The 13,955-nt window shown below is 49.4% G+C and overlaps 1 protein-coding gene across 1 annotated transcript in view; it reads left to right on the top strand.

Annotated features, from left to right (window-relative positions):
• Positions 1–2,504, top strand: part of Clstn2 (calsyntenin 2) — a 559,342-nt gene extending 556,838 nt beyond the window's left edge. The window contains exon 17 of the mRNA XM_047565351.1: positions 1,150–2,504. Within this exon, the coding sequence (XP_047421307.1) occupies positions 1,150–1,350 (201 nt within the window). The 3' untranslated portion in view covers positions 1,351–2,504. The remainder of the gene's footprint in view (positions 1–1,149) is intronic.
• The last annotated feature ends 11,451 nt before the right edge of the window (positions 2,505–13,955 follow it).

Genomic DNA, 13,955 nt, shown 5'->3' with positions numbered 1-13,955 from the left:
GCCACCTAATCATGCCCTTTGCCCATGAGTGCTGACAGAGGGAAGATATGAGCTTTGGAAAACAGGGGACAATCAGGAAGAGTCACGGGAAATGACAAAAATAATCATTCTAGCCTGATCCCCAGTTTTGCCCTCTGCCCAATTTTGGTCTCATGCTCTGATTTCGAAACCACAATGCCCATGTGGCTTAGTTTCTCTAGGCACATGCTGTGGGGACAGTGCTGAGCTCAACACTGTGGGGACTCCAGAATTCCCTCCTCCAAGAGCGGAGCCTTGAATGGGAAAACAGTAGCAGTCTTGAGGACCGGGGAGCAAGGGCCAACCTGAGGTCAGGGCCCAGTGAGGCTGAGTAGGAAGAGCCTCAGACTGAGCGCACAGGGAAGAACAGCGCGTGGGGGAGGCCAGCCTACGGGAGGTCTTCAAGAACTGGCAGGATTTGGGGGAACAAAAGTGGAAGAGAGACAGTCTAGAGAGAGGCTGTAGCCATGCAAGGAGACACCTCTTCCATGACCTGGTTCACCAACTCCAGGTAAATCCAGAAACAGGATTTTGCTGGAATCACCAAAAAGCTGGAGGGAGGGAGGGAGAATGGAACTGGAAAGCTGGGGTATATATGAGGACACAAGCCAAGGGGTGAGGTCAGCCATGGGGAGTGAAGATCATGGACTTTGTTCTTTCCAAAGGAATGTTTTTGAGGCACAGCACACCTGAGTCTTGGCTTAGAAGGTCTTCTGCTCCCAGCGACATTATAGTCCCACCTGGAAAGGGGGTACAAGATTAATTGCTTTGCTCCCACTGAAAGCAAAGGATTGCAAAGTTCCACTTAGATGGGCTTCAGAAATGCCAGACAACATGTCCTGGCCTGAAAACTTCAGTCCAGGACACGGGGCATTCCCGTCCTTTACCCTAGTGCTGACCTGTAGTCCTTGTCTCCAAGTCTGCTGATCTTCAGGCCTTGTGTCTCACCTGACTTCCCTTCACCAGAAGCCCTCCTTCCCAGAAGCCTGTCTTAGGCCCAGAGGAGTCAGCTGGGAGATAGGGGAGTTCCAGGGGCCCCCCAGGTTTCCTCAACAGAGCGAGAAGTGTAAGCTCCCAGATTGCCCCCAGGCAACCCCTGACGAGTGTCTCCTTTCCCTCGGTGACATCCAGAAACATCAAGAACCAGGGCACGGGGAGGAGGAGACCGAGGGAGAGGAGGAGGAGGAAGCGGACGAAGACCTGAGCTCCAGCAGCAGCGACTCGGACGACAGCGAAGAGGAGGAGGAGCCAGGCACGGGCAGAGGCAGACACGAGCAGAGCGGCGCCAGGCAAGCCCAGCTGGAGTGGGACGACTCCACCCTGCCCTACTAGTGCCCTCAGGCCTGCTGCCCAGCCCGCGTGTCCCTTTTGTAAAGCCCGACCCAGTGTATGCCCGAGTCTATCACACTCGCCTCCGATTTCGATGACAGGTCTGGGTGGCCTTCTCCAGCTTCCTAGGACCTGCCCTACATGCCTTGGGCACTGCTTGTGTCCAAGCAAAGAGCAGCTCCAAGAAGCCCTGTGTCATCACCAGTGAAACTTCAGGGTGGACTTTGTCCTGTGGTCCCCACGTCTCCTGCCCTGGGCTCACCCAGGCAGCCAATCTGCAGAGTTCCAAACTCCTGCTCCTTCCTGCAGGGAAGAAGGTCCACCCTCGTGTCACTCACTCCCCCGCTCAGTGCTCCCAAGGCCGTTGGGTTCCGACTCACTGTGCACACACCTGACTTAGTGTCTCTGTCCACCCACCAGCAGGTCCTCCCTGTGCTGCCTCTCCAGGTTCCTTCACACAGGGTGGGCAGCAGGACTTCGCATAACTAAGGTCCTAGGACTTAGCCCTGGACAGAAGGCCCCTGTTGACAAGGAATTGAGTTTACAGGTGAAGGGACGCCACACACACACACACACACACACACACATACACACACACACACACACTGTCCCCAGCCTGAAGATCCTTTCCCTTTGCCTCTTTCTGAGGCCACTTGAGCTTATATGTCAAGTCCAAAACCAAGAGTTGGTCTTTGGCCACAGCAGAGCCTGTCCCCAGTCAAAAGGGCCAGCTTGCCAAGGGTGTGCTGAGACCTGTGTGGTTGCCCTGCCTGGCTGCTCGTCACTCCAAACCACAGCGCTCAGGAAGCGTTCCACCTGGACCCTGCCCCCCGATGCCACAGCCAGGGAGGAAGGAAGGGCTGACAGAGGGACAGGTCAGGCTTCATGGCAGACAGCTGTGGGAGACAGGGCGGGCTGGACTCTCCGGCACAAGGGCGGCCCCCAGGTTGGCAAGGCTGTCTCCACCGAGCCTCGCGGTTCCTTCTCTCCTATGCCATGCTGTTTTCCTCTTGAGAGTGGACGCCCCTCTCCGATGTATGAGAACATAAGTGAACAGTAGTCATCAAAGATGAAAGTTTGGAAGTTTAACTGCTGGGAATTAGAAAGTTATTTGCAATAATAGCAGCTGCTTCTTTCTTCTCATAGAAGAAGGACTAGAGGACAAATCTATCCAAATTCCTAATTTCTTTTTCTTTCTTCTGCTTTTTTTTTTTTTTTTAAATAAGAAAGTCTTTTCCATCACCATTCTATTGTCGACACTTCATGAGAATTGTTGCTATAGTAACCAGGGGGTGATCTTTTGTGACCAAATGAGTAGCAGGCAAGAGCTAAGGTCATTGTAAGACTTCCACAAGGCTCTGACGGTGCGTTTGCCTCAAACATCTCGGGTTTCTCTCTGTCCTCAGTGCGTACAAGCTGCCTCCCTCTTCCTACCCCTCCCCAGGTCCATCCCAGGTGCAGAGGGGCGTTCTGGCTCCACAGAAGTTCAGCATCTGCTCAGTGAATTCCCTTGTCATCCAAACACAGAGCTTAAGTAGGAGGACCAAGCCAATGTCCTGGAATCCAGCCTCCGCCCAGTGAGGGTCCGTGGAAAGTCTCTGCGACCTTTTGGGGAGAACTGCTTTATGCAGCTTTTTCTCCTGAAGTGGCTTTTTAATTTTAAAAAAAATTTTTGGCATCCCTCTCCTCCTTCAAGCCTCATAATAACCTTGTGAAATATTTGAGATGTCTGTTGTCAGACACATTTTCACGATGAATACACCAAGGCTCAGAGAGTCCATGTCTTGCTCAAAGCCATTGAGAGGAATAGACAAGACTAGTCGCCTCGCCCTCCACTTCAAGTCCAAGATTCTACCTATGCTCCTATTTAGGCACTTAGCAGGTGTCCTGAGCACCTACTATGTGCAAGCACTCTACCAGGAACTGTGGGGAAGGGACAAAGTTGAACGAGATGCACCTTTCCCACTGAGGAATTGGCAGTTGCAGAAGGGACCAAGGGGCACAGAGGCTGAGCAAGACACACACGAAAAGGGAGGGAGTGTCACGAAGGAGGTGTCTGCAGACTCAGCCAGGGCTCTTATTTTCCCCTTTTGGGAAAAACACTGAAAGAAGCTTGAGTTTTGATATTTGTTGAGAAGAAATAGATGCATCTCCTGTGAATTATTCCAATTAAACTTCCCCTCCGTTTTGTTTTGTTTTGTTTTGCCTCGTTTTTCAGAATCAGGCTTTGCCTGTACATCTGCGAGGGGAAATCTAGTAGGATTGGTTAGGCCCTCCAATCCCGTTATTTGAATAAGAAAAGATTCTTAGACAGGCATTTAGGAGTTACTGAATTCTCCCAAAATGATGGTAGCAAAAGGAACACTTCAGGTGTGTAAAGCCACCCCTTTTTGAATTGAATTTTCATTGCACATGTTAAGTCTAGGGTTTATGAGAGCACTTTTCTTCCTGCTCTGTCTTCGCAGTTTGATTGGGTGGGGACGATGTTCCTGGAGGCCTCTGGTTGTCTCTTGCGGCCACATTACTTATTCATGGTTGGATGAACTGTTCGGAGCCAGAGCAATCTCTATATATTTTCGGGGAATTGGTGGAGAGCAGATGAAAGTCGCACTTAGCCAGGACAGCAAAGATGTGTCATTTGAGGAGCCATTTGGTGACCAGATTCATTTACAGAGAATCAGTAGTGCTGACAAACCAAAGCCCTTTCCTTCAACTTTGCTACACACAGTCGTTCTACACGTCGGTTCCAGAAATGGGGCCCTGGGGTGACGCACTGGGCCAGCAGAGGTCATCCTGCTCCCTGTGCTTGTTCACAGCTGAGAACAAGGAGGGTGGCTGTGTAAAAGCCACAGAAGCTTCGGGAGGTTTCAAGATGAGTGGTGGTTAATATAATTTGCCCTCCACCAGATTTCCTGACCGTGAGTGGAAAATGTCATTAGCCAGTCTGGCGCTTTCCAACCCCCCTAGACTGGCACTTTGCAATGGAAACCATTGTGACCTCTCCATCAGATGTCAGCAGCCAGGAAAATGCAGGCTCATCCCCACAAGGACTAGCTGACTGGTTTGGCCACTTTCCAGTCCATCGCTTGTCTAGCCAAGTAGACAGCATGGTCTGCAGAACGGAGCTTGAAAATACAAAGGCTGAGACTTCTCAGGTGACTCAGGTGGCAGGAAAGAGGATAAAGTGGAGGCCAAGGCTGGAAAAGGCCAGTTAGAGAACGAGTTGTCCCAGTGGAGTAAAGCAATCACCTCGTTAGTGAATTGTCTTAAAGAATACAGAGCATACATTCTAATAGATTTAACCAAATTCTCCATGACTGACCAAAGCCCCAATTCATCTAGATGCCCCAAATGTGACTTCTGCGGGATCTCTTTTCATTGCCAGTTTCTTGAATTTAGTCAGTCTTTCTGTCATGCAGCGTTTAGACCAAATACCTCTGTATTTAACAAGGACTGTCCCTTACGAACATGGACACCCGAGGAGTAAGGCTTCTGCTGGTAACAACATCCCTGTTCCTGTATTTCAGGGCTCAGCAGACTTTTCATGGAAAGATCCACAAAGTCAACACTTCCAACTTTATCAGCAATATGGTTTCTGTTGAGAGTACTCAGCTCTGACTTATAGATTCAAAGCAGCCACAGACAATGGGTAAACAAATGAGTATTCCAAGAAAACTTTATTTGTAGACACAAAAAAGTAGATGATCAGACTTTATATAATTTTTACATGTCTTTTTTTTTTTTTTTTTTTTTTACTCTTTTGATTTTGATGTGCATGCACTCAAAACTACAGAAAACTTTCTTAGCCCACAAACCATACAAAACTAACAACCAACCAGATCAGGTCCCAGGGCTGTAGTTGGCTGACTCCTACTGTAGATGCATGGAAAGCAGTCTTGCATTTCCCAGGTAAAAGGAAACTCCTATCTTACCCCACCTCTGTTCCCCAAGGGTCTTTGCCTCCAAAATCAGGAAAATGTCACAGTCCTTCATTTTAAGCTGTTTTAAAGAAATTCGTGTTCTCAGAGGAAACAAAAGCAAAAACCAAAACAAAACAAAAAGCACTTGTTTCTTTTGTATTGACAAACCTGTACCCTTATTCCTAGGAGTTGGAGGCCTTGGATCCAGGAACAGACTAATCACTGAGCGCTCACTCCAGAGACTCGCAGGGCTTAGCGCTTTCCTGCTGCCGCTCAGTCCTAACACTTTCCAAGCAGGACTGACTGTTCTTTATCCCAGACTGATTTTTATTTCAACTCTGCTCATACCAGTGCTCTAAAAATGATCCTGAAGACCTGTGACGGTTTGAATCAATAGCAACATGATCAGTAGAAAGCCCAACCCAGCACGCTTCAAGATTAGTGGTCTTTTTGGCTCCATGACTCAATAGTAGCAAGAAGAAGAAAATTAGCATTTTTTTTTAATCATCTCCTCATTTAAATTAACCAAATAGGTTTTTACCAAAAAAATAAGAGGTAAATCTAATTCTTTTTTATGCCAGTAAAAAGTAGATGGTGTTCACATAAAATCATTTTCCGGCCTCTGAGGGATCCCCAAAGCCTCCTGTGAAGTATCCTGGCAGCTATGATGGTACACGATTCTCTAGCTGCATCAGACATTTATCCAGGCTGACAAGCCAAAGCCCTTGGCACAATTTAATTTTCATGTAACCGCTTTCTCTGGTCCAGCTGTAGGCAAAGGAAATGAGCAATGAAAGTCTTGAAGACTCCTCCAGCACCCTCGTTTCCCTGTCTTTATTTGCTTTACTTTTTGAATTTATTCTCTATCTGCTCTATAGATCTTGCTTTGGTTTCCTTTTGGCTCCAACTGGAAAAAGAGAGTTGGCTTTACAGGCACTGTGGATTAGGAGCCAAGCTTCACTTTGTCCCAGGGAGGCAAAAAGAGACAGAAGTTACCTCCGCCAGCGCCCCAGAAAGGAATCTGACACTTCCTGTGTGCAGTCAGTAGACAGATGGGCGCCTGGCTGGCAGCCACACTCCACGTAGTTGGAAAATGTGTGTAGGAGGCCCTGTGCCAGGGACAGGCAAGGAGGCGAATGAGACAGGACCCTGGCCCGTGAGGGTCTCCTGGTCTCCTGAGCTGTTGGGGTGTCTCCTTCGAGAAGCTGTCCGTGAGCAGTCAGGACTGTTGGGGGCAGATGTGTGGGGTTGGGGAGGCGGGGTGACTTGCTTTGGCAGTTCTCCACTAAGTCAGATGGTAGGTGTGACTCTGTCAACGCCTTGCCGAGGCAGACGGAGGAGATCTCCAGGGGAGTGGGCACGGTTTCCCCACACGTTCCTTAATTGTTTCTGAGTCTGACTCCGTCGCTTAGAGAAGAAGGCCAGTCACGGTGCCTGCCGGGCAGAAGTAACATGGCTGCGAGCTGAGATGCCGAAAAACGGCACCACAGGAGCCCGTAGGGGAGAAGAGCAGTCAGGAAGCCTTGCCAGTTGGGAAGGCTGGTCCTGGTAAAAGGGCTATCATCAGTCAAGGCCCAAAGGCTTGATCAGCCTGTGTAAGGACCTCTGAGGCCCAAATTCAGAGCTGAGAAGCCACTTAGGAGGACCTGGGATGGTGCACAGTATGCGACAGAGCTGTGGTTCTCAGTGCTTGGCCTCTGAACCAGCAGCAGCACCACCCAGAAGCCAGTGAGGAGGGCCAGTTCTGAACTCTGCCCTGGGCCTACTGAGTCAGCACCTCTGGAGGTGAGCGCAGCAGTCCACGCCTGGAAGAGCTCTCTGATCCTGCCGCAGGCAGAACTTTGCAAACCACTGATGGAGAGGCTGAAGAGAATGGCTTATGCTGTCTTTATCACAGGCTGCTATTATTACTTATAAAGATAAAATCATCAATTACTAGTGAAGTAATAGGAGGGCTATGGTAGATACCACCTAGGGCCTCTGAATTGCAATGGTTGGCGGGGAGCCCTGGTCCTAGTTCCAATTACCCCTTGGGCACAAGACAATTCCTGCCCTGTGCCTCTGCTATCCTAGAGAGAGATCCAGCCCAGAAAAGCCTGTTGTGAGGCCATCCATCCCAAGGAAGGCCAAGTTCCTGTCCAATGAGCAGCCTCCTCCAGGACTATATTTCAAGAGGAAACAGTGAAATTGCAGGGATGAGTCTAGAACACTATTATGACCTCTTAGCTCACAGCCCATATGCTGGTGGAGCATCCAGGGCCTGGCAGAAGCAAACGGGTCGTTCAAGGACACTGCCAGGTTACTGTAGCACAGTCTGCCCGTCATGGGCCACAGGTGTACAGCCTCACAGTCCAAACACTAAATTGAATGGGGAATGGATAGCTTTTCTTGGAAGGGCAGTAACCCACTGTACTAAAAATAGAAACCAAAACCCCAAAATAAACCTGCAGCCTTATTAAATCTGTCTAGCCCCTCTAATTTCTAAGGCCTGCAGAGGTCCGGGTTCCAGGAAGGCCCTTTCCCTCACCTACCAGAAGCCTTAGGTCTGCTGATTACTGGTTTGGGGTCAAACTCTGTGGAGGTCCTGCTTTATCAGCCATTGGTGCCTCAGTGTGGTGTTGAGTCTGTCCAAGACACAGAGGTGGATCCGACTGGAAAGGAACCCCAACACCTGGCCCGGAAGTTTCCTTTAACCCAGACTCTTCCTGCTCAGAGGCACAGCCCTGGTCTTCTCAGTAGTCTCACCAAGTCTCCAAATACCCTAAAAGAAATCCCATTTTGCAGCCCAACTTGGGAACAGATCTTGTGATTAAATGCCTGTGAGAAATCATGGCAGAAGTCATACAGGGGAGTCTGTATAGCCTGGCCGAGTAAATTCCCTGATGACACATTGTTCCCAAGACTTAAGGCAACTTAAGGCGTGTGTCATCCACTCTAGTCATTTATTACCAAAGCTTCCCATGGGACAAAATGACCAGTAAGGGTGGGGTAGTTCTAGAAGCAGGATGGGCCTCATTCCCACTGGCAGCTCTGGACTTGTGTCAGGCCAGGCAGGACAGGGAGACATCATGACCTGAGGGCAGAAGTCCTGGCCCAGCCTGGACACCAGGAAGAGACTGGCAGTGGGCGTCGTGTTTGGACAGGCTGCGCGGAGCTGAGGCATCCGAGGAGGCGGTCAGTGAGCCCACCAGCTCTTACACCCCCAGGACAGTGCAGAGAACCTCATCCCAGTGCCAGACTGGGTGTCTCCTGGCTCCTGCCTGGAGCAGTCCTCCCAGCCTGAGGAGCAGAGAGGGGAGAGGGCCTCTGTACCACTGAAGCGACACCTCCCCAGAGGCAGGGCCCCACCCCATGACAACTTTTAGTTGAATGAAATGGAACCACAGTCCTCCTTCCCAGGTACCTGATAGGAACCCTGGAAAACAAGATGGTGTGAGGCCGGCATGGATTCCCGACTCTTGGTGACTCTGCTTGCCCTAAACCAAGAGGACTGCCCCTTCTATCCCAGCTCCCTGGGTGCCAAGCACTGAGCTTGGCCTCCACAGATGTTGGATTGAGTGGCATCCCAGAGATCATGTGACCTCAAAGATTAGACTTGGTTTGCAAAATTAAGATGCCCCAGTGAAGGAAAACCCTTCCATCCTCTCTCTTAATTTGTAAATCAAAGTCCTTTATAAAATCAGATGGAAGCGGAAAGGAAGTGCAAATGACAATACGCTTGCCATCCAAATGGAAGACAGGGGTGAGCTTGTTTGCTAAGTGACCCTTCCTGGCCATCACCAGCATAAGGAGCCCTGTGCACGGAGCAGGGGTCGGCGGGCCTTGATGAGCCCCACCTGGGTCACTCTGTGAGTCAAGGGAAACATCCTAACCGAGGAGAGAAAGCCCTAATTTGCTATTGACCCAGCCCTATGCCTCTCTCCACTCCCTTTTATCAGATTTACTGCAGAGGAAATTCATCAACATGAAGCTCAATTCCCAATAGTCTAATGAAAAGAGGGCACCAGACGTGAGAAGAGCCAGAATGCAGATGGTGCGTGTTAATCACAAGCAACAGACACGTGCTGGCTCTAATGTTTGTTTGCTTTTATCTTGAAAGGAAAATGCATCTCCGTTACCTGGACCCCTTTCACTGAGCATTTCAGAACAGAAATGGGGCATGCGTGCACACACACACACACACACACACACACACACACACACACTTCTTCTCCCCAGCCGAAAGAGTTGTCAGAGCAGTGAGCCCAGAGGTTGGTGTCTGTTTGCAGAAGCAGAGAATCTACCCATGGTTTCAGCTGCAGACTCCAGAACCTCTGTGGGAAAGGGACAGGAAGGGATGAGGAAATAGTATCAGTGCCCTGAAAGGATTCCTTGGGGTCACAGGGATAAGGGGTTCGCTTCTGCCTGTGGGTCACAGATAAGAGTATAATGTGCAGATTCATCTTTAGAAGCAAGAGTTCATCCATCCCAGCCAAGGTAGAGCACAGGAGGGGCCCCATCCCACCCACCCATCCCCTGCTCCCTCGTATGGCTACCCAGGAGCCGATGGATTCAGGATTCAGGAGTTCTCCTTTCACAGATACCTGTCAAGTGGTGGAAATAAAGAACAAGTTTTTCAGGGGGTGGGGGTAGATTTGAGAAGATCATTCCAAAAGTAAGAGAAAGCGATCTTGAGAGAGGAGGTGACTCAGAGTTGGGGAGCGAACATAAAGGTGGATTAGAGAGGTAGCAACAGGATCAACCTGTCACCCAGGAAGCCAGAGTATTGCTCTGTACCTAAAGCTAAATTCAAGTTTCAAAGAAACTGTGGCTAAGCCTCGTCCTGTGACAACAGAGGCAGGCACAATTGATGTCAGAGCTGTTGGAAGATGATTTCAGTTCTGAATTGAACTAGCCCACTGGGTCGATCCACCTTGTTGCTTCAAGCCTAACCCCAGTGGCTTCCAGAAACAGGACTGTGGATGCCTGAGCTGTAGGTGTGCCAGGAGACTGAAGGCAACCGGTCAGTGAGTTTAGAAAAGAAACTGTATGTGGAAGATGGCTGTTCTCAAGGGAATCGGTAGATATTAGAGTTGGGTTTGTATGTTATCGGCATGGACATTATATTGTTAAGGGGAAGAGTCAGAATGATTTGGTGAAGTATTAGTTGAAGAAGTTAGAGTATTAAATATTAAGTATCAGAGATAACTAGGCTAAGGAGAGTGGGTAATGTGTGTGTACATACGTGCATATGCGTGTATACATGTCCTATACATATCTACAATAGCAAAGGAAGGTGTAAAATGAGGCCAATGGTACCAACACATTTCAAATTATGTTATATATCTTTTTCATTACTGTTTGACTTTAGTTCTCAAAGCACTGGGGACAGTGCCTGGCACAGAGTAGGAGTTTAGTAAGCATTTGGAAATGAAAAGTCCAGCCTGTCATTGCTTGGTGGAGACATAGAAGTATCCGTGTACCCCAAACTGAATAAGCCACAGAGCAGCAGGTCAGCCATACCCCTCTTGGCTGAGGAGAAGCTCTTGTGAATTCACAGGTCCCCTCTGGCTCTCTGGTAGTGAATGGTGACAGATGTCACTCATAGTGGGTTTGTACACACATGGGAATAACGCCACCATGCTATTTCCATGGTGGGGCTCCGGGGACCGCCTCCCACTGCGTCTGCCATTCCCTAAACATTGTTAAAGGTTGTTGACATTGTCATCTTTAGGCATGACCCTGGAACTGATGAAGGTTCTGGATTCAGGCAGCCTAAAGGTCCAGGCTTGTCTCCTCTCAGCCCGTCCCTCCTCCCCTCTCTGGAGATGCCACCACCATTTAGAAGCATTTTATCAGACGCCAGTTCAATCCCAGCTGCTCAACCAAAGTGCATGGGGAAGGGGCACCTCCCAGGCTGGACCCCAGTACTGTCCACACAGCAGAGGGCAGGGATGCAGTCTCCTTCCTCTCAGCGTCACCTTCAGTCACTGTTCCTGGCGGGGCAGTTGCTGCCTCCTGGGGCTGGCTTCAATCCAGGGAAGGGCCAGGGTGCCCCTGAAGCATGCCAGACTCTGAGTCCCCTGAGTAACCACAGAGAGTGGATCTTTTTAGTTTAGAAAATGTGTTTGTTTGCTAAATATATTAATGTGTGTGTAGGAGTGTGGTGCGGTACAACCTGGAACATGTCACTAGAGGGACTGTATGAGCTTAGAGGAAATTGAGTTTAACTTCAGAAGAGCTCACTGTCTCCTCGGTTGACAAGGGTGCCTCGCCAAGAGGGCCAGAGAAACCACCCTTCCTGTCCCTGCCCCTCCCCAGGCTAGCGGAGCTGCTGTACCCAATTCAAACCCACGCAGAGTGAGAGGTGCTGAGGGTCTGTATGTACATAAAGATGCAGGAAGCAAATAGGAACCGTCACAGGGATCTCTCGGGCTTCTTCCCATGACTGTGATCTTACCCATGTTTGAGTCACAAACTTTAAATTTCTAACAGTTACGATTCTTGCAGTTTCTGAGTAATTTGTTAAATGCCTATTCAACACAGACAGATATTTATTTTCAGCCTTGGCTTGTAAACGCCTACAAACTGATTCATGTTGGTGGTCATTATGACACTTCTGTGAATTGGTGAATAAATATGATTTTAGAATTTCACAGTAAAGATGACCTCAGAGTTTTTATTGTTCAGGCTGTTCAATGAGGTGTGCACCAAGGACGGCTTCATCAGGGTCGATGTTCTCTTGGGTTCCGTACTAAATCCCTGCTTGGGCAAGAGAGACAGGTAGCATGTGATGGTGGTGACAAGGTGAACCGGCCCTCATCAGGCCTCAGCCGGGGCACTCTGCTATACTCAGAGCTGGACCAATGGAGACCAGTACAAAGACACCCTAATAACACTGGCCATTTATTGAGCACCTACACGGTACTGGGGCTGCGTGGATCTTAACCAGCACAATAGGTCATTTTTACCACAACCATGGAAAACATTGACCCCAGGGGAGTCTGGGGTGCCGGCTCAGGGCAAGTGGGATTGACTGCAGCACTGTCCCCTCCAACGGCTCCAGGCTGACCTGTTCTTACACCCAAATGCCACCCATGGCAACCTAGACCCTGAAGCCCACTGCAGATGGGCTTCCCCCACCATGCAGAGCCAGTGGAGAGCCAGAGTGCTTCTGAAAGATTCTATGTCACAGTTCCTGCAGCCTCTCTCCTGCTTCATACTGAGCCAACACGAGGGCTGAGCCCTGCCTTTTGCCTCAGCACCAATTGGAAGGAGCAAAAATTCACACCAAATATTCTTGGAAGTGGCGAGGTCATAGAAGTCACTCTGCACTGGACATGCAGACAGCTGCATGTCATAATCGGCCTGCCTGCGTTGCAACTCCTGCGGGCCCTTTCCCAGCCTGTGCCCACTGCCACCCTCGCAGCTTCCTCTGGCTCTCATTTCTCTCTCCCTTTGTCTGATAAATAAATTTTAAAAAAAAAAAAATTCTTTCCTGATCCTTTGGAAGAACACCTATATCATCTTCTCCCTATTCCCTGGTCTTCTGCCAGAACCCATGTCCATTCTTCTACCCCAAGCAGCCGGTCAGCTCTTCTCCCTGAGACACAGATCATGCCTGTACCAAGAGGATTTTTTCTGCACCATGTTAAGTTAGCATGCTTAGCATGCTAAACTGGATTTTTGCTTTTACATCCCAAAGAGTTAAGAAGACTTAGAAGGCTTAGCGTGTTCTGTGGTTCTTCTGTGCTTCGCCTTGGTAATTGCCATACACCCGTGTACACACACACACACACACACACACGTGTGCAAGCATCTATCCTTGGGCTTCCCCAGTCCCTCTGGCAAAAGAGCTTTATTCTTTAACCTGAAAAAAAAAAAAAAAAAAAAAACATGTTCTATGTAGTTTGAACATAGCACTTCATGTTAGGTTGACTAATAGGTTTTATGGCAAAAACTTACAAACAATACCAAAACCACATGTTTAGTTATGAACGTCCCAGGCAGAAGTTTCACAGCAATCATATCTGCTTCCTGCTCCAAAGGAAAGCCTGGGATACAGCAAGGACTCAGAAAGGATCTATCGGGCTAAATCCAATTAACCATCCAGTCCTGCCCCTCCCCCATTAAGCTTTGGTCCCATCGCCCATCATGAATCCCAGGGCTTGGTCTACGCAAAGTGCGTGGTGAACAGTCCCGTCCCCACACTTTTGCTCCTGCTGCTCCTGTACCTTGAAGCCCCCTCCCAGCCCCCCTGAGACCTTGGGAACGTAACCCTAACTGATAGACCCACTAATGCAGGGCCCGGTGCAATGGGAGCCTGCTGTCCTCATACCCTGGAGTGTGTCCTGTCTTCTTACGAAGTTCCCTAAGTGAAGAAGGTGGGAGAATGGGATTCGGGACTTACTGTTAAAAGACAAAATCACACACCTGCTCCGTAAGGCAGGCGGGGAAGTGAGCCTAGCTGCCTGGCTGGCCGAGGGGAGGAGGACAGCACAGGCCAGGTCCAGAGGGAAGCCTCTCCTCTCCAGGGCAGGGCTGGTGGCCCGTTGCTGCCAGATCCTCTGATTTCGGTGAAAAGTCAGAAACAGGTTTTCATGTGAAATTGACCAGATTTCAAATTTAGGCAACTGATTCACATTTTTAAAACAAATTCTTTGTTGGTCAGATAAAATGGATTGGCAGGCTGAATTCAATACCCAGACA

Source organism: Sciurus carolinensis, chromosome 9 (genome assembly GCF_902686445.1).
Source record: "Sciurus carolinensis chromosome 9, mSciCar1.2, whole genome shotgun sequence".
Taxonomy (NCBI): Eukaryota; Metazoa; Chordata; class Mammalia; order Rodentia; family Sciuridae; genus Sciurus; species Sciurus carolinensis.
This window is presented reverse-complemented; position numbering and strand designations above follow the sequence as displayed.